This window comes from Monodon monoceros, unplaced genomic scaffold, assembly GCF_005190385.1.
Source record: "Monodon monoceros isolate NGI ecotype Baffin Bay Population unplaced genomic scaffold, NGI_Narwhal_1 Super_Scaffold_1, whole genome shotgun sequence".
Taxonomy (NCBI): domain Eukaryota; kingdom Metazoa; phylum Chordata; class Mammalia; order Artiodactyla; family Monodontidae; genus Monodon; species Monodon monoceros.
The window spans coordinates 39,707,273-39,735,269 of record NW_021703765.1 but is presented as its reverse complement, the minus strand read 5'-3'; the positions used below and the strand labels follow the sequence as shown (position 1 = coordinate 39,735,269).

Here is a 27,997-nt window from a genome sequence, read left to right as displayed (position 1 = left end):
TGTTTTTCTCTTTCTGACTTACTTCACTCTGTATGACAGACTCTAGGTCCATCCACCTCACTACAAATAACTCAGTTCGTTTCTTTTTATGGCTGAGTAATATTCCATTGCATATATGTGCCACATCTTCTTTATCCATTCATCTGTTGATGGACACTTAGGTTGCTTCCATGTCCTGGCTATTGTAAATAGTGCTGCAATGAACATTGTGGTACATGACTCTTTTTGAATTATGGTTTTCTCAGGGTATATGCCCAGTAGTGGGATTGCATATGCCTCCATTTTTGACTAGAATCATTTTTAACTCCTCCACCTTCCTTTAAAACTCAGGTCAGAATCCTCGCAAGTTACTGTTCCTTGGAAAATTTTCTTGGATTAGCGTAAACCCTGGTGCCCTTAAGAAGTCTTATTTTGAGATTTTACAATATGTTCTCAAGCTATTTTCTTCTGTCGAACTTCCCCTTGCCTCCTGTATTTGACATACGCCTTCATTCTGCCACTAATCATAGTGCTTCCTCACTTTGATTTTCCAAATAAACTCCTCCCATCAAGTGCACAGAAAAGGCCTGCATCTACACTGCTGCCAAAGTGTGAAACCTGGTCTCCCAGGCGGAATGTCTGTGGAGGCCAGAAAGAAGCGTTGGAGCTCCAGCACAGGTGTCATAGAGCAGAAAGTGACGGTGGGCTTGACTTGCATAGACTAGGTGCCTGGAAAGCTTGACTCTGGTAAAAAAAAAAATGAGCAGATTATATTGTAATCTGCAGAGGACATGATTTTCTTGAAAGTAATTATCTTCAGTTGACACCCAGCATCTCAGATTTCATTTCTCCTTCTCCGTGCTGTTTGCCTTGACCCATAGAAGAGGATACACACCCCCCAGTAGACCATAGATTCTATAGAAGGAGGGCTGTTAAATAAAAGAATCATAGTACCTCTGAGGTTGGTAGATTGAAGACAATTTCATCAATGTAGATTCTTTCTTTAGAATGCTGTGCATTGCCCAGCCTCCCTACTCAGCTCCAGAAAGTACCTACTGACTCCCAACTCTTGAGACAGATATTGTGTTCTTTTTTATGTCTATACAATAGCCCAAAACATAGAAATTATCATCAATTAGTGGGTAAGGAAACCGAGGCTTAGAGAAGTTCACTGTAACCGTGGCCACACAATTATTAAATGATCCCTTCCTTTAAATCGAGATACTCTTCTTTTTACTGTGCTATTTTGCCTTATTTTACATATCCATTTTCAATTGGAGAAAAGCTCCAAGTGAGGTAATTACAGTGGCTATAAAAAAAGGAATTCAAATTAGTAATATTATTATTTCTCTGTTTCTAGTTTGTGCAAAGCAGGTAATTGATGAGGCATCTTCCACTCGAGATTCAAGCCTTCCTAACACAGCAGTGCAGAGCAAGTTAGTGTCTTCCTTTCAGCAACACACCAAAAAGGCTCTCAAGCAGGTAAGGTTGCTGGCATTTCTTCTTTGTCCCTCAGTTCTGCCTACTTAAGGTAATGGAAGTTATGCATAGAAAGTAAAATAAATAAGAACATAGTAATCTGAAAGCAACAGAGATGTCCTAGATTCAACTAATCCCTTAATATTCAATACACTGATTTTAATCTATGCTAAAAACTAGGAGAGGCTTGGCTGAGACCTTTGATGTAAAATAGAAGAGGGAAAATGTGTTTGGAATCATATAGAACTAAGATTTTGTGTGTGTGTGTTTTATAGCAAGTATATTGGGTTCATACATGCGTTGCATATTTTAAAAATAATGTCTCCGTTTATGATCTTGTGTTTATCTGATAGTCGACGTCAAAATAAATGTAATGTCTTTCTTATTACTGAAATGCATTGTTATAAATAAGAAAAATAGCAATCGTGCCTTGCTCGTATGTAGGCTCTCCATTAGTGCGTTTGGTGCTGAATAGAGGTCAGCTTTGCAGTATCATCCCAACGTTACGTAAGCAGTCTTGAGTTGTGTGTCCTTGTCCAGAGACGGTGCTGGGAAGTGTGGTTATAATGTTGGGCTCTGGGCTCAGACATAAGCTGCTTACAACCCTTGCTACTGTGTGACTCTGGGTAAGCCACTTCTCTCCTCTGAATCTTAAACTCCTTCTCTAGAAGATGTAGAAAATAAAAGTACCCTTCACATGGGAATGATCCAAGAATTAAGTGAGGTGATACACTGAAAGCATGTGGTAGAGTGAGTCGTCCATAATAATCACTCAATAAATGTTAGCTTCTGCTACCCACCCCAGAAATGCTGAATGTGCCCAGAAGAAATGAAAGAGATGCTATGGTTAGGCGGGAACATTGCATGATTGTAATAGTAATAAGGTCAATAAATATAAACCTTACATATTTAGTCTTGAATTCATGGTTTTCCCTTGTTTAACTGCTTTCCTCATTTTTTATTTTCATCCTTCTGAGACAGCCACCTCCACTTCACTCCTTGCTGACCCGTACCAAGTCTAGGAATAGAGGTGTCATTCTAAGTGATATATTTATAGCAAGAAGGAGAAGCCATGTTTTTAAATAAAGTTTAAAATGTCTTTAAAGTCCCACGAGCCTGTAAAGCTACTTAATATTCACATCCAATCCCCTAGACTTAGAATGTCTCCACCTACTCCTCTATTACAAACAAGGAAACTTAGGAAAGAAACTTAACATTTTTGTAGTGAATTCTGTTACTTGTAAATTCTGTGTTAACTACTGAAATTGCAGTATTTCCTTTCATTGGTATTATATTTAGGGTAGTAACAGTGTTTCATCCTACAGAGGTCAAATACTCTTTACTGAGCGTGCCATTTGTATCATTGCTCTTGAGAAATGTTATAGATGCCAAAGAACAAAATTGAATTCAGTGTTGAGATCCCTTTTTAATTGGTGAAATAAAGAATGTATGATGGTAGAGAAGCCTGGAAAAAGGCTGATTCAGGTGGCAAATAGGATGCAGGTACTAAAACACTAACCAGGATGGAACGAAAGATACAAAACTGGATACTGGTAACTGGAGCATTTAAGAAACATAGATGCAATCATAAATGAAACTCATACTTCTGAAAAGCAGTGATTTAGAAAATGTGTATACACTGTGAAATCTTCCTCCGTGTGAGTGTAAAGACTAACATTCACATCTCTGTATTGCCATGTCTCATTATTTTTTACTTTCTTCATTTTGGTTTCATATCCTTTGAACTTTTTTTTTTTTTTTTACAGTTACTAAAACATTACACAGCTTTGAGGTAGTGGGTATTTTTGTTTGTTTATTTTGTTTTGTTGTAGAGCACATGTCCGTGGGAAGCGCCACTTGCTTGATTAGGGTCTAAGCCTTGTTTTAAGAAACCTACCCTGGAAGCTTCTTAGTGTCCTCAAAGAGCTATTTATTAATGCCTTAAAACTTCTTGTTGTATAACCAAGTAACAAATTAGTTACCCATACAGTATGGCACAATATATAGCAGATATGCTAATGTTTGATTAATAATGAAATTCATACTGGAAATACATTTAGAAGAAAAGCTGTTCTTGCAGAATTTTGCCCAGATTCCCTGTAATTGCTGAGTTTCTTAAGACAGCATTTCAAAAATTGACTGAACATGTGGCATTTTAAATTGTAGCAGCCTCAGCAGATCTGCAGCTTTCTTTTTGATAGTTGAATGGCTGTGACCATGTAGAATTCTTTGTAAGTGTATGTGCCATTATATATCCATATATATATATATATATATTTTTTTTTCCATGGTTGCGAATATGTTTTGTGTGTACACATACAGGCACAAATCATAATCTCACCAATGTAGGGCCAGCCAAATAACCTAATAATAATTACATTAGCTGTCATTTACTTTTATGAATTCTAGACATTATTCTCTGCCTTATCAGGCCCTATGCCGTTTAATCCTCATACAAATCCTTTAAAATAATCCTTTAAAATATTTTTCAAATGAGGAAGCTACCGCCCAGAGGAACTTACACAAGATTGTCCAGTGAGTAAATCTTGGAGATGACATTTGAACTCAGAGTCACAGTTTCAGGTTCTGCCTTCTTAGCTAGTTCCTTTTAGCATATGCTGTATAATGGGATAGGTGGATTTTTGACATGATCCAAGGAAATCTACATTCTTGAGTATTAGTATAATGCAAGGGAAACATAGTCATTAAGAATATTATTTCCTGACACAGGGAACAATATTATTTCCTGACACAGGGAACAATGTGTTCAGTATCGGCACGTATTAAAGGGAGGTACTTGGATGTGTTAGCTTTTACCATTTTACTAGAAGTATATTCTGAGTCAGTGGGGTCTTAGTAGTTCAACTATAGCTTGTCCAGCGTAGATTCTTAGAAAGAAGTAGGTGAAAAAAAACCAAAAACAAAACCCAGCAGCTTTATATGCATAAGTATAGTGAAGAAAAATAATTGAAAACAAACCTCATGCAAAATAAGCCAGACATAATTTCCCAGCCCTGAAGCCCTCACCCCCACCCAAAGCATGATGCTGCAGAGAGTGGGCGCTTTAACTTTGCACTGCTGTTGACTGCAGTGTAGCTACAGGCTGGACAATACGGAGGCGATAATGCCCCTTGGCTATTGATGCAGAGTACTTTCATTGCCCCTAATATTTGGGTCCTTTTAACTTTCCAACCATCACAACGTTAGTTAATATCATATGTTGGGGGTAATTGCATGAATAGCGTGTTGTTATTTCAGCAGTTATGTTTCTGAATAGAATCTTCATGATAAGCATATTCAGAAGCCTCTGGAGAATAACAGATTGCTGATTATGACCTTGTTCCCTGTCTTCTTTCTGCCTTGGTATTTTAGCTTTAATAATCCTAAAAGGTGTGAAATGATTAGAGTTTGAATTTCAAGGAAGCATAATTAAGAAAGATTAAATTTGGGAAGTTTCTAAACAGCAGAATCCAATACAAGGTTAAAAAAAGGATGGGTTGAGGTCTGTTATGATGGGAGGTAACATGATGGAGAACAGAACCTTTCTGTGTTGTTCCTGTTGGTTTCTTTGACTTCCTGCATTATTTATTTAGGGTGGGAGAGTTTATTCATAAAGTTGGAGATCCTTTTCCTTCCTCGTATCGCAAAACAGACATATTCCTGGTATTTTGCTTTCGCTTTATATGTTTGACCAGTACTGTGAAATTCCAAAGGTTATGTCGCATGATAGCAGTTTCTGGATGTGGGTGTTGACATTTAGCATTCTAGAAACAATGCACATTGTTGGTGCCTGACACAGCCAGCTGTTTCATATGTGTGTATTTCTCATTATTTTAGCATTCACGGCATGTGCTATTTTCCGACTTCTCAGTCAAGGGCTTACTGCATCCAGTGCATTCTTAAGTTACATTGTTGGTATTCTTTCTCTATGAAAACAAAGAAGGTATTACTTGTTTATGCAAATTCCAAGTTAACATGAAGGCCTCTGGCTTTAGATTTTACTTTATTTTTCATTGGGGTGGAAATGAGAATTCTTCCAGGTTTTTAGAGTTATCCCAAGCTTTCTGTTTAAAAAATAAAATGTTTATCTAAAGGTTTTCTGTCTCTTTTTACAAGAGAATGGTGTGATACCTCTCTAGAGGAAAGCATGCTCACTCAGCATCTTTTGATTTTCACTCGAAGCCAGACTTGTAATTGTGTGATATGATCTTTACTTTCCTAGACTGGTTTAGCTCTGTTATGTTGGTTTCCTTAAATAAGTAAGTTTACTTCCAAGTGTAAGCCTATAAATTTCTTTCATATTGAATGATACCTGGAAGTACTAAACTTGGCAAGTCCAATGTACTCTGTGTAGTTTGGGCATGAGGACATTACATGTCCGGGCAGCTTGAAAGACAGGCCTTTTAGTAGACTGCAATTACACTTGCCATCTGCTTGTTTATTTCGGTTTCGGTATTGCTTCTTTCTAGAATTGAAATTAGGATTTAAAGTTGTTCGATAAGATATTCTGTTAGCGTTCCATTGTATACCTAAGGGTTGAGTAGTTGGAGATACTTCATTGATATCATCTTCCTAAAATGAATCTAGACTAATATAGTAAGACTTATTGTATAATATTAGTGTCAAAATAAAACCATGCTATAGATTGATCAACAGGGCCACCACTAGCTAATTAAAACCTTTGGTGTGGAATAGAGAAAGGCATCCCATCGCCAAGTTGTCACAACAACAAATAAATCTCCCCTTTCAGGGTATCTTTGTGCAGAGCAAATCTTCCATGACCATCAAAAGTGGTCATCCTAATTGTATTTTCTTAAGCTATTACATGGATGTATATTTTCCAGGCTGGGATACCCAAACTTAGATAATTACAAGGTAAATTGCATTTAACCTCTGTTATATTTGTAGCATAAAATAGGAAGTTTTCTTGTTCTCTTGGAATTTTAGCTACAGCTCAGAGTTAAGGATAATGGGATACAGGAGTACCCTGTTGTGAAGCCGGGTGCTAGACACAGCCTCAAAGGACTTACTGAGAGGAGGCCAGGTGGCCATCGACCATCCCCCCCAAAACCTATATGAAACATAGCTCTGTGGAGTTCCTATTTAAAAAGCCTTACCGACATTGCTGTCTCTGTTTTACAGAGACGTTTACCCAAGTAATTTACTCAGCATTACTCAGCTAGTTAGTTCTCTGATTCTACAGCCTCATACATACCTCACAGTCGTTAAGACAACTCTGCATCAGCCCCTGTTCTGCTGCAAGTCAGCCCAGTAGAAGAGGGAGCTTTTAATACCTCTCTTGGGCAGTGGTCAGACTCATTTTTTGGGGGGGGTGAGGGACTTTGGGAAAGGTGTTTAGCAGGTATCCAAAATTGATGCCCTCAGGCTGAATTTGGCTCAGAGACCTCTTTGTTTTGTCTGACACATTGTTGAAAACAGGACAACTCACCTACAAATCCAGTTGTATTGCTTCTCTTGAGTCATTACTACCACCTCCAATGGAGTATAGGCATCCCAGTCCTCAGCCTCCCCCTTGTCGTGGTCTTAGCCCAGCTAGTGTGGTCCAAAAATAATTGCACATTCTTCAAGGGTTTGGGAGGAGGAGACACGCAGCATGTGTGAGTGGCCCATGGGCACGCAGCTGCAGAAATATAGGTATCTAACCAAAGCAAACAAACACGCGGACCAAGAGCAGCTAGCCTCTTTATTTGCAGAAGCCACGCCCTGGAGTGAGGAACTGGGAATCACTATACTACTACCTGCCTTGTGGACGTAACAGGTGCTAGAGCTCTCTTGTTTGGAGCCAGCCCAAACTGTCCCAGACATCTCAGTTGAGTCAACATTGGTTTCTTTCCCCTCCATCCACATTCTGATCTGCTTGGAGGGTGTCCCCAGGGTCCACAGTCAAATAAATCCTGCTTTCTAGAAAGTGAATTGGAATCCCCAAGGTAGCCTAAAATGGCTACGGATCTAGTAAATGCTATCAAGTTGCCCCTTCTCATAGCTGAACTCTGATACTCCTGAGTTTGTTTACTAGCCTGCGGGCTTTACTACTGTGACCGGCGTCATAGTAAAAAAAGGCTTCCCAAGTTTTGCTTCTTTGACCCTAGAAATGTTATTTGGGATAAAGAATAATGCTTGTTTTTCAGAGGTAAAGCAAAAAAAAAAAAGTGTGTATTTTTAATACACTTAAAACAATCATTTAAATGATAGGCATAGTTGTTTTTATCACTTACAGGCACATAGTGTTGCATTTCAGTATTTAAGAAAATGTTGTACCAAGAAATATTGTTCAAATTTCTGAGCAGGAAATACATATTCAGTAAAAACTCATTGAGACCATAGAAATGGGCTCAATATTGACTAGCATTCCTTATCCCTACCTTGGCTCCAGCTTGGCTGTTTAAAATTCAGAATAGCCTTGGGCTTTTCTTCTTATTACATTATGTATATCATGGTTTATTTCTGTCCAACTGCTAATTTTTCTATAATAGAGTCTTCTCCGCTCTAAAAATTGAGGACAAAATTTTTGTTACTTTAATAATTATTTACTACAAACACTGTAAAAAGACATGTCATCTTTGACTTTATGATTCCAGCTTCTAAGCCTCTTGTTATATCATCTCTTTTCTTCTTAATCAACATTTTCCAAAATACACCTCCCCACCATGCCATAAAATGAGTATTTTTCAAATGCCTATTTGGATTGCCAAGGGAAAAGTTTGAAATCTGTGATGTGAAGACTCCTAAAAACTAATCACTCTTTATACAGGTTTTGTTTTGTGATGTCCTACATCGTGGGTAAATATGGGCCTAATTGTAATTTCAGGTACTGCGTTGCCTCATTCTGTTTTTTTTTTTTTTAATTTTTTAAATTTTTTTGCGGTACGCGGACCTCTCACTGTTGTGGCCTCTCCCGTTGCGGAGCACAGGCTCCGGACACGCAGGCTCAGCGGCCATGGCTCACGGGCCCAGCCGCTCCGCGGCATGTGGGATCTTCCCGGACCAGGGCACGAACCCGTGTCCCCTGCATCGGCAGGCAGACTCTCAACCACTGCGCCACCAGGGAAGCCCGCCTCATTCTGTTTTATCATTGGATTGATAGGTTAATGTCTACAAAGTGCTCGGAGTTCTCACACAAGGCTAGAGAGATTTATGCAATTATGTACACACCTTAATGAAAGAGTAAATGTCATAAATATTTTATAGCACACATGCTCTCATTCAGAATATTATTGCCAGCAAGCTAAAGGTGAGGAGGATGGCCTCTTATTCATTTTTGTATCTCCTGTCCGTCCACAGTGCCTAGTACTTTGTAAAAGGTCAATAAATGTAAGAGTTGAAGGGAAGATGTATCCTGTTATTATTAGCAACAGTATCATTTGTAAGCGATTTCCCAAGCCATTCACGTTTCCACGTGGTTTTAAATCTCATCTGAATATGTCTTTTCTCATTTAAGTGATATTTAATTTTTCACATCTGCAGTTATTTGACGGCTAAATCTTATGGTCTACGAGTTGGACATTCAGGTAAAACCCTTTGCAAATAAAATGGTATTGTTTCTGTCAGCAAGGGGATATACAGTCAATGCAGTATTTCAGGAGACTGTGACAACCATTGGTCAAAGGACATTAGTCAAGTAACTGAAATGTTATAAAATTGGTAGAAATTACACAGAAACCAGGAATTGAAAGGTTGGAGACTGTCTGTGGTCAGCCTTTTAACCTTTTGAGGAGTTTTAGTATTCCTGGAACCGTGAATTTATCCTCTCTTGAATTGTGTCTGCTTAAGACCCTTTTTATTACAGGTAATTTTCTCTGCGTAAAGCGATCAGCTAGATAAGCTGTATTTCAAAACTTTCCAGTGTCTTTTCAGTACATTATCATCACCATGGTTGATTCATTTATGAAACACAAAGCACTCCCATTTGGAGCAATTTATTCTCGTATCGGTCTTCTTTTCCCTGGATTTGCCAGAATGCCGTCATGTTCGTGTTCTGAAGGTTAATGCCCAAAGTCAAGCAGACAGAAGCCAAGTGCTGCAAGGTTTCCAAGATTAGGACTGATTCCCTTCACAGAAATAAATGATTCCTGCCATGTTCAGTGATTTTGTGCAGCGCTCCCCGCGGCTGAGTGAGTGCATCAATACTGTAGTCCTTACCTGCTGTACATACTGATGACACTCGGTGTTAACTTGATTGACTGAGCAGCCCACTGGAGAGGACGCACCTGCAAGAGAAGTGCAGACATATATTTTTATCCTGGTCTCGAAACATTTATTTTACATTTCTTTTCCTTGGGAGTCATGGTTTCAAATTCCATGGGCTCTCAAGCCACACTGCTCAGGTAGAGCAAACCTTTACGTGCTGCTTTATTTTCAGAATTCTACCGAAAATGGTCTCAGGTTTATACCCTTTTCCAAAGCCTGATTTTATGCTTTTGAGGGAAAATGACAGGAAGGTGACGCTTAAGAGTCCTGACAAATGAGTGACTCTGTGGAATTTAAGTCTCTTAAGAGGTTCTATCTAATGATGGGCAAGTGGATCATTTAATTCAATTATGAGAAATCATTTTGACTATATTTTTATGTTCTATTTTATTATCATGTTTTGTAGGCTTTGAGGCAGCAGCAGAAAAGAAGAAATGGAGTCTCAATGATGGTAAACAAGACTGTTCCTCGTGTTGTTTTGACACCATTAAAGGTGTCTGATGAGCAGTCGGATTCGCCTTCAGGTAAAGAGCTAAAATATTGTATGCTTGGCCAGTTTCTTCCCGGAGGAGGCTTTCTCACCAAGAGAGATGTCATGAATTTTCTCTGGAACTGAATAATATTTCCACTTGAGGTTTCATTTAATTTTTTTATACCTTAGCCTCTTTCAGTGATTCAAAGATAATAGGGTATTTCACTCTTAAAAACAAAACAAAACAAAAGCTTGCTCATCATCAAAGGACTTCATTTGCTAATGTCAATAGATGCAAGAAAAGTGTAGTACTGCTAGGTGGATTTTTTTGTTGTTGCTTTGGCTTTTGTTTGAATGTTGAACTTTAATGGTGGACCCCATGCTGACGTGTAATGCCATCAAAAGCCGTTCTTCCGTGAGTGTGAATTTGTTTTTCCATCCTCTGCTACAAAATCAGGAATCCTTTATTCGTTTTTGTGTTCTGGCAGCATTCTTCTCACCTCAGTGCAGCCCTGACCGTTTCTTCTAATTTACCTCTGTCACTTTATCAGCTATGTACCATTCTGTATATTATAGAGTGATGTTTGCGTTTTCTCTTCCTGCTTCAACATAAAGTTATTAATAAAGGCATGATCTCTCCCTGTCTCCAAGCCTCCCTTCATCCTTCATCTTTCTGTCTCGGTCTTGCATCGTCTCCAAGTGGCACAGAAGCTTCTTCGTGTATTTTCACAAAAGATCTGAGTGCTTCTTTGAAAAGCTATCAGATCAGTGAACGTGTCTTTGACTCCACTATCAGGCCATCTGTTCATGCTTTTTGTTCTGTTTGATTGATTTATTGGGCTTTTCTCTTTATATACAGTAGAGGAATCAGATTGTGGCCAAAGGTAGTGTATTACCTCTTAGCAAAGGAGATAATATCTACGGTTTGTAGAACAATTTGAGATTTTTCTTTTCAAGGACAGCAAGAGGAAGATAATGACATAATAACTATTTCCTTTTTTAGGATCCGAATCTAAAAATGGTGAAGCAGACAGTTCAGATAAAGAAATGAAACATGGGCAAAAATCCCCCACTGGAAAACAAACGAGTCAGCACTTAAAACGATTAAAAAAGTCTGGTTTAGGTGAGTGTTCAATATACTATAACATTTCACATTTTAGATATTTAAATCTTGTTGAATAAAATTATGGGGACTTTTTTCTTTAACAGTTAAGGATATTTTTAAATCTTCCCAATTTATCTAAACCAAAAAGGGTGCTGAAGAACGTAACATATTACAATGGAATGATTTTAAGCATGTTGCTAAATTTGTGAATGATACTATTGGATGAAGCAGAGGCTAAAGATAAGAGGTTTAAAATGATCTATGTGTTCAAGTAATTATCTGCCAAGTCATAATTCTGTCTAACATGCAGTGTTTTGTTCCTGCAACTGGGTTTCACTTTATCGGAATACGTTGTATTGGGGGGAAAATGCAACTTTTATAAAGTGTTCATTGAACTGAAGAGCACACTGTCATTGGGGTCTGCTGCAGTAAAACTGCTCTGCCTTGCTTTTCATCTTATGCTGTTTGAAATATTCAATAGTGCTTGTCTGAAAAACAGTGTACAGTTGCCGAGAAGTGTGGCAGACAGTTACTGGGTCTTGCAAGTCAGTACCAGGTTTTCTTTTGAAGATTTCCTTCCTGATAACTTTTCATCAGGAACTCAATAGCAGCATTTTGGGGGAAAAGGAATATGGAAACTAAAAAGAGGAAAATAAACGTATCCTAGGCTGAACATTAAAATTCTAGACCAAACCTGCCTCGTTGGATGTCTGGACCTAATGGCTTCATTCCTCTCTCTCAGTTATTTCATCTCTGAGTTAGGGTAATGATAATGACCTAGATCATTGTAACATTTTGTAAAATGATGGGTAGAAAGTACAGATTTATTGACCTGAACTTTATTATTGGTTCTGCCACTTACTTTCTTGGCAACTTAGGGTAATTCTTATTTGCAGAGTTTATCTGTTTGTAAAATTCAAGCAAGATTTTAACCCATTTATTTATTTATTGAGTAAAGATTTATTGAGTGCCTACTATATACCAGGATTTTGTTAAATTCTGGGAGCATATTTTCAGTAAAGTCTTTGAATGGGGTTTAGATAGCCTTGTGTAAGAGATCTTTGGGAAAGCAGAATTTATGTTTGTTTTAAATTCTTTAAACACAGCATAATTATCTTTTTCATTGTTTCCAAGGCTAAATCATTTTATAGTTATTGTCTAGCCCAAAACATATGTGTTAGTTTATAAACACCTACATATATACTGACATGTTTTTTCCTAGTCTTTTTGAGTTTTCTAAATTAAGTACTTTGAGTAGCTTCTGAAGCTGGAAACTGTAATGGGAGAGTGATATGTAAAGAATGTACTAAAAAAAGAACCCCCCCCCACAAATATCATGTTATGTTACCCTAAGTAATTTAAAAGTCAGTGACCTTCAGTTAAAAACAGTCTGCTACCAACCTCAGGAAAGTCAATGCCATATCATGGGTTTAAGAAAATTCAAGGCATGGGGACCTCTTCATTTCTTTACTTAGCTGCCTTCAGGGCTGGGGTTCAACAAGCCTTGTACTCTTGTCAGGATCCTGTCAGGTGCTCAGGTCTTCAATCAGGATCTCTTGTTCTAATTGTTGTAACCTAGGAATCCTGCATGCCGCTTAACATCTTACATGTTAACAATCATACAGTAAAGGTTAACAATCATACAGTAAAGGGTTTTCAGCTAATTTGTTAGCAAATTTAAAAGGCGATAAAGGAGAACACCATGTCCTTTTTAACCTGCTTTTTTCTTTTTAGACTACTAAGTAGTAGAAATAATGAAGCTACTTTAATGAAGGAGTGGAAAACTACCCGTATTTAATGCAGTGGTCTTGGTACTTTGACATATTATCTCATTTACTTCAATTATGTACAGTTGAATTATTTTTATTTTACAGCTGAGGAAACGGAGGCCCAGAGGGTTAAGAGGGTTGTCCATAATGACACAGCTATTACAAGCCAAGGCACAGCTAGCTCCAAAGTCCAAACCATTATTTCAGAATATGTTCTGAATGTCTGTAATCACCCAGCCTATGTTGTAGACCTGTGGGCACCACTGAGGAGTGGCATAGCATCTATGACATGATGAGCCTGCCATGGGTGTTAAGATGCAGGTACACTAGTTACACATAGAAGGAGAGCTAGCAACTAAAACATTTCCTGGCTGATCCTGTAAAATCAGAGGAAGAAGGTGGGATTTAAGGTCAAAAGTAACCTGAAGGTGATTACTAGGAAGGATCGCTGACTGACTGAGCAACCCAACAAGCAGCTGAGTACAATGGCTTATTTTGTGCAAATGAAGTTGGTAGTACTTACTAAGCCTCCAATATATGCCCAGCACCATACAATGGAAAGTGAAAACATGCAAAAGGAAAGAAAGGACCTTAAGGGGACCATCTCCGGATAGAATCCCATGTGTCTTCTAGAAAGTAATGTTTCTGATGTCCTGTGACCTTAGGAATCTTACAGAGTAAAGGATTCTCTGTTCTGTGCAGCGTTTTAGAATCAAACTAAAACGTAAGTTCCTTGAATTAGGGCTCATTGACTTACACCAGTTTTTAATTATGCTTCTTCCTACCCAATCACACAGTAGGAGTTTAAAAATTACTTACTAAACAGATCCAAGCTTCTAATGGATATCTCTGAGGGGTTTTTAATAAATGTCCTTGCTGAGCTCAACTTCTGGGATTCATTCCAATATATTTTATTTGGTTTAATCTTTTTGTAGTGAAGAATTACAACTTTGCTGGTTTCATAAAATGTTACATACTTTTGAAATAAATTAATGCAGGAAAATAAATTTGAAGAGTAACCCTAAATACTATCATCAAAAATAACTTACCCCAGGCTTCCCTGGTGGCGCAGTGGTTGAGAGTCCACCTGCCGATGCAGGGGACACGGGTTCGTGCCCCGGTCCGGGAAGATCCCACATGCCGCGGAGCGGCTGGGCCCGTGAGCCATGGCCGCTAAGCCTGCACGTCCGGAGCCTGTGCTCCACAACGGGAGAGGCCACAACAATGAGAGGCCCGCGTACCGCAAAAAAAAATATATATCCAAAAAATAACTTCCCGCAGTGTTTTATAAATATTATTTGACATCTCCTAATGTGTAGCCATAGTCAGGGGTCATCTTAGAAAAATGGAATTATATCATTTTAATTAAAAGTACTAAATTAAGTTTAGCCTGAATAATAAAAAAGAATGGAAGTAAAACCAAAAACAAAATTGCTAAGCATCGCTACGAGATATATTCATATCTAAAAGTTCTCTCCAAAGATACTAAAAGTATGAAAAGCTGAAATAGGAGTGATGATCTTTTTAACTACTCAAGCTTTGGACAATATATTATAAAGGATAGGGAGATAATTATACCTACAGTCCCTCTTAACTCCATGTTTTTGTTATATTATTTTTTAAACATCAAGGTTGTTAACATTTAATAATCTATTTTTTTTTTACCATAATCCCCATAGTTCACTAACTCCCTGGTACTATATGGTAATGGATTCAGTGCTCCCCGGCAGACTGTTTACACAATTTCTTCATTTGTAAAGGGCACTTGGATTTATGTCGTAGATGATTAGATTTTGCCCTCTGATAATTGTTTTTCCTTAGACTCTACTCTTTGAAAGCCTATTTTTCTTCTCTGAGCTCTTTCAGTATCCATTCGTCTCTAATTTCTTTGAGACAACGAAGAACTCTCGTTTTGAACTCTTTCTGTATTTCTTTGGGCCGTTCCTCTTGCAACCAAAGGCCTTGGTCTGCCTCTTTCATGGGCTCCTTCCCTCTGTGTGAGTGTATGTGAGTGCATCTTGTGTGCACATTTTATGCACCAACACTGTGTGGCTTCCCTTCCGGGAAACAGGAGGCTTTAAGCCAGCAAGGTCTCCAAAGTCTGCAGCCTTTATTCAGATTGGTGCTCTTCGACTCCCTTTGGTGAAAATAATAATTTCCCTGGTCCTCATCAGACACTTTCCCATGATTTTTATTATGACTACAAAGTGTCATCTTCTATAGCACAGACACTTATTGTCGCAATTAGGCAATTGTTGCTCCTTTGCTTCTCCGGACCTCAGCTACTTTATACTCTCTAGTGTCCAGGAATTAGACACTAAAATGACTACCTCTTTTCTTCCTCTGCTTAGTGTAGGGAGATGAGGTACCAGCTTTAATGAGATAAGACAATCAGATATAATGAGCTTGTTCTTAAGCCAATTAAGAGTAAGTATATAAGGATAATTAAAATGGAATTAAACATCCTGTGTGGCAACAAATTTAGCAGTAAGTTCATCTGCTCTGTCTTTGTTCCAAAATTATAAAACATAATTTTGCTTAGATGGACATCTTTGAAATAGATCTTCTTTTGACTTTGTCATAAAACATTTAGAGAGGCACATAGTCTTTTTTTCCCCCTGATACCCTTAAATATTTTGAACCATACCAAATAGTAACCAACAGCATAAGTTCTACTTCTCACATTGTCCATAATACATGTTTCTAAAATTTTATGATTTTCTCATTTCCCCAATACTCCTTCCCAAAGTTACTCTTGGTAAATGACCTCAACTCCCTAATATGGAGAGTATTTCGGCCATACGTAAGCATTAAGCAAATTCCTTTCCTGTATTTTCAACATTTCTGTCTCTAGGTTTTGCCTTTGCCTTCTCTGCTGAGAAAATAAGCTTCTTCCTAATTCTTCTCTTCTTGTAGTCTATTTTATCTCCCTGTGAAATACTTGAAGCATATAGAAAAATACAGATGCTAATAAAACATACATCTATATACCTGTCACCTTGACTTCATTCCTAACAAATGTTAGGAGTTTGTCGGGCAAAAAAAATAGATAAAATTTTTGTGCTTTTTGTGTTTATAAGTGAGATTGGCGAACAGATTTTCTCTCATATTGTCTTTGTTCGTCCTTATTTTGGAATAAAAGTTATATTAACTTCATAAAGTGAACTGAAGAGCTTTCTTTACGTATTCACTGGAATAAGTATAAAATAAGTGGTGGGAGAGTTCCTTGATGTATTGGTAAAATTCGTCTTTAGAGCTATTTGTAATGTGTGCTGTGCATGTATGTGGGGAGGGAGGGGTTGTCTATTTAGTTTACAAAAGTTTTCACAAATTTATTGAGGTTTGCTATTTTTAATATAATTTGAAAATTTGCAAACTTGAAATACTTTATGTCTCCAAAGATATTGGCTAAAGTCACAGTAGTATGATTTTTATGCATATTTTACTATTTAAAATCAAATTTTAATTATAATTTTATTTGCCTTGTATATCTATACTGTATCTCAAATTATGTGCCTACCTTTCATTCCTATTCATGTTTGTTTATGCCATCTCTCACTAGATTTATACCTATTTTATTAGTCTTAAAAAAAATCCTTTTTCTGTTCTTGATGCTCTTCATTGTTCTTTTCTGTTTCATGAATGTGTACTCTTATTCTTTACAATCTTTCTCCTTTCTTCTTTCTCTGGTTTTTATTCTATAGTTCATTCATTAACTTCTTGATTTGCACACTTAACTCGTGAATTTTCAATATTTTTTCTACTCTCGAATATATACAATGTATTTTTAAAACAAATTCAGCTGCATTTTACAAATTTTGGCATTATCATTTAGAATGTAAATATTTTGTAATTTCCACTACAAAACATTTCTTTAACTTGTGAGGTACTTAGAAGTGTACTTCCAAATGTCCAAATATATAATGAGTGTGGGAAGATTGGAGAGTTGCTATGTTTCTGTTATTGATATCTAATTTTACTTCTTTGTGGATAGAGAGATGAGGTTTTATATTATTCTTCAGTATTGTTGAGACTCAGTGGTCAGCTTTTGGGGTTTTTTGTTGTTTTTTTGTTTTCTTAACTGTTTCCTGAGTGCTAACCAAACAGTTGCTTTCTCTTAAGGGCTCAGTGCAGTGTCCTATGTTAAATTCATTGGCTTAAGATCGATTATTGAGTTTTTAAAGTCCTTGGTATTCATAAGACAAGTTTTTTGCTTGTTATCTCAGTGTCTGGTAAAATATGTTCAGATGTTCCGCTGGCATTATGTAGTGCCTATTTCTCTTTTTAATTCTCTCAATTTTAAATTTTGAATGCTATGCTGTTGAAATGGATGCAGGCTCTAGGTCATTGTATCTTTCCAGTGACTTATTCCTTTTATACTCAAGGAATTACTTTCTTATCCCCAATAATGTTTTTTTTTTTTTTACCTTTGTTTATCTTTGATGTTAATATTGTAGGATTGCTTTTTTTGTTGTTTTGAATGTCTGCCTGGTATGTCTTAGTTTATCTCCTCATTTTCTTCTGTTCCATGTGATTTTTATTTTAAGTATATCTCTTGTAAAGCAGTATATAATCAAATTGTGTTACTTTTAAAATCTAATATGAAATCCATTTGTATTTTTTTACTGTGCTGGGGACTTAATCAAAAATCTTTTTCTCCTTTTATGCCTTCATGTGATTGAGTTTTCCTTCCATGAATTTATTTGGAAGTTATAAGTCCTTTCCATTTCTCCCATTGACTACCTACAGAGTTTTTGGATGGAATGTCCTATAAATATCAATTAACTCCATCTTGTTTAATGCATCATTTAAAGCTTGTGTTTCCTTATTTATTTTCATTTTGGATGATCTGTCCATTGGTGAAAGTGGGGTGTTAAAGTCCCCTACTATGATTGTGTTCCTGTCGATTTCTCCTTTTATGGCTGTTAGCATTTGCCTTATGTATTGAGGTGCTCCTATGTTGGGTGCATAAATATCTACAATTGTTAAATCTTCTTCTTGGATTGATCCCTTGCATGCAAATGGAAATCAGCTGGAGTAGCAATTCTCATATCAGACAAAATAAACTTTAAAATAAAGACTCTTACAAGAAACAAAGAAGAACACTACCTATAGAGTTTTGACAAACAGTATCTCTCCTGTTTCCAAACAGTGCCAGGGTTATACGGTGTTCTCATTTCGATCACACCTTCCCATCTCTCATGCAATTGCTGTCTCCTGGTTTTTTGGGTTTTTTTCCATTTTGTTTTAATTCTCATTAGTTGTTAGTATTATTTTTCACTGTTAATGTTTATTTGGAGTTACTCATGTCTGTGAATCTTTTAGTTTGTCATTGCTTCTGCAGCCCACTCATTCATTCTTTCAGTTAATTTCTTTATTTGTTAAGAACATCCACTAGTACTTTTTCAGCAAGATTCTCTAAGGGATAGTTTCCATTTTGGTTACTGAAAATATTCTAATATCGTTAATATCATTGCCATTTAAAGGGACTTTATTATTAACGAAATTCTAGATCAATGCTTCTTTTCTTTTGGCCCTTTGAAGATATTTCATTGTCACCTGTAATTTATTGACGATAAGGTTCCTGTGTGTCTTATTGTGATCCCTTTGGAGGTAATCTATTTTTGTTCAAAACTGTTTTAAGGTATTCTTTTTATTTTTGATGTTTTGCTATTTCAACACATCGGATGGAGGAATGGGTATTTATCCTTTTTGAGATTTGGTATGTTGCTTTATCTGAGGACTCTTATCATTTTTTTCAGTTCTAAAACTTTCAGACATTAGCTCTTCAAATATTGCCTCTCTGCCATTTGCTGTGTTTTTTCATTCTCAAACTCCTATAAATGTGCATCCTGACTGCTTATTCCATTCCCTTTATTTTTTCTCTCTCCTGCTTTTTTGACTCATCATTTTTAATGCTGCATTCTAGATATTTTCATCAACTCTGTATTTATTCAATAGCTATTTCATTGTATCCATGGAATATTTTTTAAAAATTTTAAACTAAATTTTCATTTCTAGAAGTTCTATCTGTTTCTGTTTCAAATCTGCCTATTTTTAAAATTACAGTGTCCTGTTTTTGCATAATGAGTTTATTTTCTTTTTTGCTTCTATTGTTTAAAACAAGGGACAGCAAGTTTTTCTGTTAGGGGCCAGAGAGTAAATGCTGTAGGCTTTGCGAGTCATGTGATTTCTGTCACAGCTATTCAACTCAGCATTGTAGTGCGAAGGCACATCTAGACAGTAGCTAAACAATTGGGCATGTCTGTGTTCCAGTAAAAGTTTATTTACCAGCAGCCACTGGACTGGATATAGTTCATGGGCAATAATTTGCTGACCCTTGATTTAAATCACACTCTATTAAAATCACATTCAAGTGATTCTCTTAACCCAAGCAACTGAGAGTGGTAATTCTTCCATTTGATGCATAAGCTGACTGTCCCTTATGGTGGATTGTTCCCTTGTGTGTCGTAATTTCGAATTGTGGGCTCTATATACAGCTGTCTGTTGGAGGTCATTGTACCTGAGTTGTAGAATTATCCTACAAAGCATACTGGCATTTCAGGCCTCACAGCTAATATTTTTATAAAGGATTGCTGTTTTAAAGTATTACCCTTAAATTACCCTGAATAGGAATCTTCTGAAATACTCCAGTGCTTAGTGCTGTGCATGACACTTGGGGAGCACACAGCTATCAGCTATAATGCTTTCATTATCTCTATTAACATTAACAGCAGTCTTATTGTTATCATTGATCCTAGGTCTTATAGAATCTACAAAAACTGTAGTTGTTACCATTTATGCTTCTAAAGTTTTTGAGGATTCTGATTAATTGCAAGACCGTAATTAAAATACTTCTTTATCTAGACCTGGTGCTACTTTGAGTTAAAAATACAGATGGTATTGAGTGAAGTAGACCTTATGAAAATTAAAGACAACTAAGGCAAGATAGAAACCCAAAGAAACTTTGGAGATTTCATTCTGAAATATCATTCTTAAAAGAGATAGAATTAAATACATTATCAAATATATATATATAATATATATATATATATATATATATATAGTCAGTGTGCATATGTGTGTGTACAGGTGTATGTTTTTCCCAATCTATAGTGAATTCATACCTCTTGCTTATTTATCACAGGACACTTGAAATGGACCAAAGCTGAGGATATTGACATAGAAACCCCGGGATCTATTCTTGTCAACACTAACTTGAGGGCATTAATAAATAAACATACGTTTGCTTCCTTACCTCAGCATTTTCAACAATACCTCCTGCTTTTGCTCCCAGAAGTGGATAGGCAGGTAAGTAGAAGTTTCAGACATTTGGTATTAGTCACCAGTTATATTATTATGAACTGGCAGGTCTGTTATCGAAGATGACTGATACATGGATGGATAGTTTTCTAATAATCTAGTATATTTATGTAATTTATATACTTAAATGCTAGCATTGGTGTGTTTGCTTAATCTGCCTAAACAGACTCATTTTTCATTATCACTAGTGAGCAAATTCAAAATTTTAAATACAGCACATTGCCATAGAGTGAAAACAACAGACCTACCTACACTGGGAAGGAAAAACAAAGAAATCAAACGTTCCAGTATCAAATAAATCTTTGAAGTAGCTTCCCCTTTGCCCCGAGGGAATATTGAAGTGCAGCAATAAAAAGCCAGGGTTTCTAAGAAATTATGTAAATATTTTCATTCTCAATTCTTTCCAAAAACCATTTAAAATTTATGTTTGGATTTGGCTTCTGAGAGTCTATCATCGTGACTATGATTGCCTATAAATAATCACCTTTTATCTTTTTTTTTAGTATAACTAAAAGTGCTTTAAGTGTATTTTTGTATTTTTTAAAAGCCTCTAAAATAAGGAAATACAAATGTAGACTCATAATAGCAGGCATCAATCATCTTCTAAAGCTGATTCCTTTGAAAAGAAAAAAAAATATTTCATCGCATAAACTTTTATTAAATTTCACAAAACTGTTACATTTCCTTGTGATTCTCATTTCAATAAATTTTAACACTGTATATAGTTTCCAGTTGATGGACATAATGTGCATGTGTTTATGAATTTGTATCTCAAAATGATAGGTACATCCATAAATTGAAATGGGCAAGATTGATTCAATATTTCCACATTATTTTGAATAAATTTTCTTAGCTTTTTATTTGATTCTGTTTTCTCCTAACTTACCCACCCTTTCATACATACTTAAAATTTGATAAGCTGCTGTCTTCTATCATTCTTATGTATCTCTTTGGTGGAGATTATTGTTCATATTTAGAGAAATACTATTTTGATTTTGAGTACATTTTTGTTTGAAAATTTGTTCAGTATTTACTATGAATATAATACATGTTTGGTGCTTTGGAATAATGGAAATATCTATTAGTAAGTGCCTATTGCATGTTTATTGAATCAATGATTAAATACACTCTAGTTGGATACAGGAGCTATATTCCTGAACAATGAAAATATGAGGTAGAATGAGGTATGAGGTAAGCTTAGCGGGGAGAGCACAAAGTAAACTGAGCTTTTATATGTAGAAGGGAAAAAATCAGAGACAAATACAAGATCCTTGAATTGGGCCTAGAGGTATAGGCAGAATTTGAATAAAATAGATGGAGATGTATTTTATGTGAAAGATTCAAAGATACCAAATCAAAAGCTGATTTTGTGGGAATCTGGATTATAGGAACAACAATGCAAATGAGTCTGGAAAGACAAATTAGAAGTCAATTTTGGAAGATGCCTTGAGTGTGACACTAAGGAGTCTAAACAGTGTTCACGCTGTGTTTGCAGTGCAAAGACACTGAGGGCTTTTGAACAGAGCTATAATGTAATAAGATCACTGCTTTTTAAGAAAATTATCCTGGCAATACTGAAAAGGGAATGTTAGAGATGGGAAGCATGAAAGTGTTGTTAGAAAGCAATTTTAGTTATTCCAAAAGGCAGAATGAGGGCTTGAATTTGGAGAATAGCCTTGAACTTGAAGAGGAGTAGGACCGTGCAGTCACCTTCCTCATCACCACCATCATCGTTAGCACCATCATCCAGTGGTGGCAATTTTACATTTTGTCAAATAACACTTGAAGCAAGGTATAGGGAGAAGCCCCTGATCATTCCTGGGTTTCAAGCTGGTGTGACTGAGGATTGAGTTCAGGTGTTTAGAAAAACTTTATTTTTTTGGCAGGGGGAGGTGGATTTATTAGCTACGTGACTATTGCCTGCACTTCAACATACGTGTGGTTTGTCTTGTTTACAGTTGTACCTCCAGATCCTGGAATAAGATTTGGCATATATAAAGTACTCCAGTCTTTTTGGAAAGAAGAAATGACAAATTGTCCTTGGATTAGCCAAATATTTCAGGAACCCAGGAGGCAGTGTCAATAAGCCTAATATTGAATTCAACCTGTAGCAGTTTCTGTTACTCAGTTTTTTCCAGTCACTGTGAGAAATATAAATGAATAAGGCACAATACCTGTTCTCAAAGAACATGTAGTCCATTGGGAAATCATTTATTCAAGAAATACTTACTGAGCATGTATTATGTGCTGCATATACTGTGCTAACTACAGAGGCTTCAGGAATGAATCTTCCAGAGGAATAGCAGACGGAGGAGAAAGACAACCTCATGCTGAAATACAGTTTCCTCTTTACTAGGAAAGAAGTCTGATAACTGGATAGATCTATACCAAATTTAGCATAAGACCAGGCAGTGTAACATAAATGTCAAATAGAAATATAAAGTCTTCAGAAGGCACGAAGGATGAAGAACTTTAATCTGAAAGTACTATTGGAGAAGATTTTATGGTGGAACAGATACTTCACTTGAACCTTGAAGGACTAATAGGTGTTTTGTAAGTAGAGCCGAGGGAAAGTGAATTTTACAGAGGGAGAGCTTGTCATTTACCCAGACTTGCTGTGTGTGTGGTAGGATGCTGTGCTAAAGGGTAATATGGTCTAAACCTCGATGACCCTGGTTGCAGATTAAGCTCTTTTAACTTTTTCGGAAACCAGTGGGCACCATCAGAGATTTCTCAAATGAGACACAGCATACATAAAATAAGTTAAATAAATATTTTAGTGCCTGGACATAGGGCAGGAGAAGAAGATCCAAAGGATAAATAACATATTGTCATTATTTTCTCTTAGGAGCCAGTAGCTCTGTAAAAAAAATGTATTGGGGAGGCACAAAGATAAGACCCAGGGAGACTGGGCAAGAGACAGTCACAGTAGTTGAAATAAGAGATAAGAGTCTGACCTTAGACATTGGCCTTGGAAAAGAAAAGAAAGGACTGAATTCCCAGCATTCACTTGTACAAAAGCTTGTTTTCACGTGTTTTTACAAAATTTGAAATTCCCAGTTTTTTCGTTTCCCTCCTTTGACTACCCCAGGTTTCTGCCTGATTTCTCTCCTGAAGCAGTCCTACAGGCTGTCCTATTCTGGGCCAAATGAAGCCAAGGCTTATTTCATTATTACATCTTTAAAATAACGGAAGCTAGGTTTCCCATTTACCTCGCCAGTGCCAACTATCATTAAGCCAACCTGTATTTTTTTTTCTATATTTGTACTTTTCTTTCTTTTTCTAGAGGTCTGTTTATCTTAGATTACTTTTTTTTACATACTTCTAGTTGTTTTATAACATTGTCACAACTAGTTTTATATTTAAGTTTGCTTTCCACACATTATACTGCAAGTAACAGAAAACTGAACTCAAACTGACTTAAATATAAAGGGGATTTATTGGCTCAGGTAATTATAAGATGGAGGTTAGAGTGGGCTTCTGGTTGCTGGTCCTGGAATTCAGTTATTATCAAGGACCCATTTAACTGTGTTTAATGAATTCATTTAAAAAAATCTATCCCTTGTTGGCACTCTTCTAAACCTGAATCCCTTTGTAGTAGGATGGCTACCTGAATCAAAAAATGGGTATTTGCCTATTAGTTCACATTCATGGGGAAAATACTTCTGTCCCAGTATTTCAAAGATAAACCTGAGTCACATGAATGATACTATGTATCAATAGATCACAGTGACTACTTCTTAAACAATGACTCTAGCTGAGGAAGTGGAATATGCAAATTGGTTTAAAGCAGCCAGGCCTACTCCTGAATTTTAGAGTGGTCACCAACTCCTGAAGTAGAATGGTGCACTGTGGAGATGTCAGGAAAAGTTTAGAAATCTGGTTTTTAGTAAGTTCTATTAGAGGCTGTGCAATGGAGTGTGGGGGAGAAGTCAACTATCATGTCCACTGTAGTAGGGTAGGTGTTGATTTGTTTTTTTTTTTTGCGGTACGCGGGCCTCTCACTGTTGTGGCCTCTCCCGTTGTGGAGCACAGGCTCCGGACACGCAGGCTCAGCGGCCATGGCTCACGGGCCTAGCCGCTCTGCGGCATGTGGGATCTTCCCGGACCGGGGCACGAACCCGTGTCCCCTGCATCGGCAGGCGGACTCTCAACCACTGCACCACCAGGGAAGCCCTTGAGTTTGGTTTTTAACACGTTGGGTTGAGATGCTTCTATAAACTATATGAAATGTCCAAAGATGGCTATATATATTCAGGTTTTGTGACTGGAGAAGATGGAATTAGTGATTAAAATTTACATAGATTATACTGTAAGCTATGGGATTTGATAAGACTGTGAGATATCATGGCCATCCCAAAGGAATACATATATTTGTAAGAAAGTATTAGAAAGGGTATGGGAGGAGCCAGGGAATAGATAGAAAATAGCAAATCCATGAGAGATCCTCAATGGGGAGGTTATGTACAGGCAAGTGTCTCAGATGGACATTAGGAAGTCACTGGGGAGTAAGTGGGACATGTTTTCTTTGTTCCTTTAGATCCACCCTCCACCTTCTTTACTCTGCTTTGCTCCAGGAGGCTGTATATGGAGACTAATCCACGTATGGACTACTGCATCAAGAGAAAGGATGCCTCTGTCTTCCTTCCTTTTTTTGTTTTTTTGAATTTTGAAATAATCATAAACTTTCACAAAATGTAAATATATATTAGAGAAGAAGTTTCAAGTCTCATTATGCATCCCACCCCCCGCCCCCAGTATATTATGACTTTAAGCCTGTTTTTTTCTACAAACAAGGGCGTCCTCTTGCATAAGCACAGTGCAGCCAATCAAGATCAGGAAGCTAGCATTGATCATTCTTACTGTGTGATTCTTAGACTCTATTCAAGTTTAGCCACCTGTCCCAGTAATGTCACTTTTAGCAACAAGATTCAGTATGGAATCTGTCATTTTATTTAGTTGTTGTATCTTTTTAGTCTCCTTCATTCTAGAAGAGTTCTTTAATCATCTCTTGACTTTCATGATTTTGACGCTTTTGAAGATTATAAGCTAATGTTAGTTTGTGTCATATTTCCTAGTGATCAGAATCAGATTGTGTACCATTGGGAGGAATACGATAAATGATGCTATATTCTCCTTGCACCTATGAGGTAGCACACAATTTTGATTTCTCCCAGTCATTTGATTAAAATGTATCCGCCGAGTTTCTTCAGTGTAAAGTTACTTCTTCCCTCTTTGTAATTAAATAGTATTTTGTGAGGATATATCCTGTTCTTGAGACTCTCAATTTATCCACTTACTCCTATCTGTATGGTTTCCTTGTTTCCTAGTTTTTCAATAGGTTATTATGCTCAGTTGTCCACATTTGGTCACTAGGAGCCTGTTCAAGCTGGCTCCTGTGTCTTCTGACGTGTCTCCATCACTCTTCGAGCATTTCATTACTTTAAAATACATGGAATTGTTTCAGTCTCATCTTGTACTTTCCCTGTCTCAGCCCTGGAATGAATCCTTTCTCCAAGGAGCCGTGGTTCCCTTTAGTGGAAGATGGTATTTAGAAGTCAATATCTCACGAAACACTTGCTCTTTGCTATTGGGGTGTTGCTTCTCCCAGATCTATGACAGACCTAGGAAATATATGTATGTATTTATAGGAATGCATACATCCATACATGTGTGTGCATGTATGTGTGTGTGAACACCTCCTTCTGTGTCTTGGAGATAAGGGACATCTTATAGAAGAAAGAGTATGAGCCTATATATAAGCATAGCACAATTTCTATCTGCATTTATTTCTATATGTTCCTCTATATCTTGTAAACCATGAATTCACACTAATACCTTCAACGCTAATCTAATACCCCATAGTTCATTCTAGTTTTCTCCCTTTCCAAAGCTGTTTGACAGTGACAGTGAGAAACTCAGTTTCTATTATCCTTAATATATCTAAGTAGTCGATTAATCCCCTTGTGGGTAACCAGTCTTCCATGTTGGCCAGCATACCTCCCCATGGGGATGGTCTCCTTGAGGCTCTGACTTTCCATGACGGCCCACGTACCCACCCACCCTGCTTGGGCACCTTCCCCCCACTTCCTGCTTGACCCCTGCTTGACACTGCTTATCAGGCCTGGCCTGTACAGGCGCCCCACCACCACCAAACCATGCTCTGTCTCTGCAGCTCCTCCCCAGGCCTCCCCTCTACCTCACCCCGCTGGGCGCAGTGATCCCACTCTGAGCCATCGTGAGCCCCTCATGCAGGGACCTATGTTAAATTTTAGCTTCAGGCCTGAATTCCTCGGGAGGGGGAGGAGAAGGCCTTCTGGATTCTAATAGGTTTCAGCTCTTGGGAAGCCCCAACAGGGGATTGGGTGGAGGAAGAAAAGTGAGGCTGAGCCCCTCACCTGCCCTGTGTGGTCAGCACGGGCCACATCCACTGACCAGCTTCTGTCAGAAGGCCCTTGCCACACAGCTCTCTCTGTCCAAATTCCAATCACCCCCTTCTCCCCTTACCGTTCATGTCAAATACTAGCCCCCATCATTAGCTCTGGTAATGCACTGTCCTCTGTGGTTTTGCTGCATCCTGCCCACACCTTTATAAATAGTCACTTTAATCTACTTTCTTTGAATGATGATGACTTGAATGAGCCACCTGTACCTGCCGGGCTCCTGAATGACAGACCTTTTGAGGAAGTAGAATGGTGTGGATGTAAGCAGACTCTGGTGGTTTGGGGGAGGACTAGGGTATATAGTTCATTCATTCAACCAGTGTTTATTTAACATGTATTATGTGCCAGATAAGCCTTGATGATATAAACATTAATAAGTTCCACTTCCTACCTTGAGGGAAGTAATGGTTAGAGAAGAGTGGGGGTGGGCGTGAGGTGAAGACCTGTAGGTCCAGAGCTATGCCATGGTGTTAGTATATGCATTGTGTTAAGGTGACACGGAGGAGGTGATTATGTTCTGTCTGTGGGAGTTGGAGAAGGTTTCAAGAGAAGGTATTACTGAACTAGGTCCAAAACAATGGAGGAAGTTTCCCAAGTTAAGAAGTGTGTCAGGCATTCCTAGTAGAGGAAACATATGTGTCAGTAATAATACTGATTACCTACAGTGCTAGGCCTCCTACAGAGATGAGCACTAATGCTTACAGTAACTCTCCAAAGCGTCTGCATTATTAACCCCACCTCATATGTGGAAACTGTGGATCAGGGAGAGAAAAGGACTTAACCTAACTTCTTCCAAGTAAAAACGCGGGAGCCAGAATTTGAACACAGGTTTGTCTAGTGCCAAGTTGATGCTCTTTCCCTACATGATGCTCCCTGGCACCCGAGAGAGAGGCGGAGAAGTATATGATGTGTGTCCACGCATAATTGTAGATGACTGGGGTATAGGGTGAGAAACTTGAGGCTAGAAATGTAGGCTGGAGCAAGCCTGTAAAAAAGGCCATGTAGAACATAGCAAGATTTTACATTTGGAGCATGACATTATTAGGTTTATATTATAGAAAAAGAGCTCTATTGGAGGAATGAAGCATGGAATAGAGGAGAGATTCCCCCATTCTCCACCTGGCTGCGGTGTAGCCACACTATCTTCCTTCCTGCCCCTCAAACCTCAGCCTCTGTTCTCTCTCAGCCTCTGTGCTTTCTCACAGCTCTGCCAGGAATG

The 27,997-nt window shown here is 37.6% G+C and overlaps 1 protein-coding gene across 1 annotated transcript in view; it reads left to right on the top strand.

Annotated features, from left to right (window-relative positions):
• ASXL3 (ASXL transcriptional regulator 3) overlaps positions 1-27,997 on the top strand; it is a 140,272-nt gene that overhangs the window by 49,969 nt on the left and 62,306 nt on the right. The window contains 4 exon segments of the mRNA XM_029230434.1: positions 1,340-1,461; positions 10,073-10,190; positions 11,142-11,261; positions 20,160-20,323. Of these exon segments, the coding sequence (XP_029086267.1) occupies positions 1,340-1,461; positions 10,073-10,190; positions 11,142-11,261; positions 20,160-20,323 (524 nt within the window).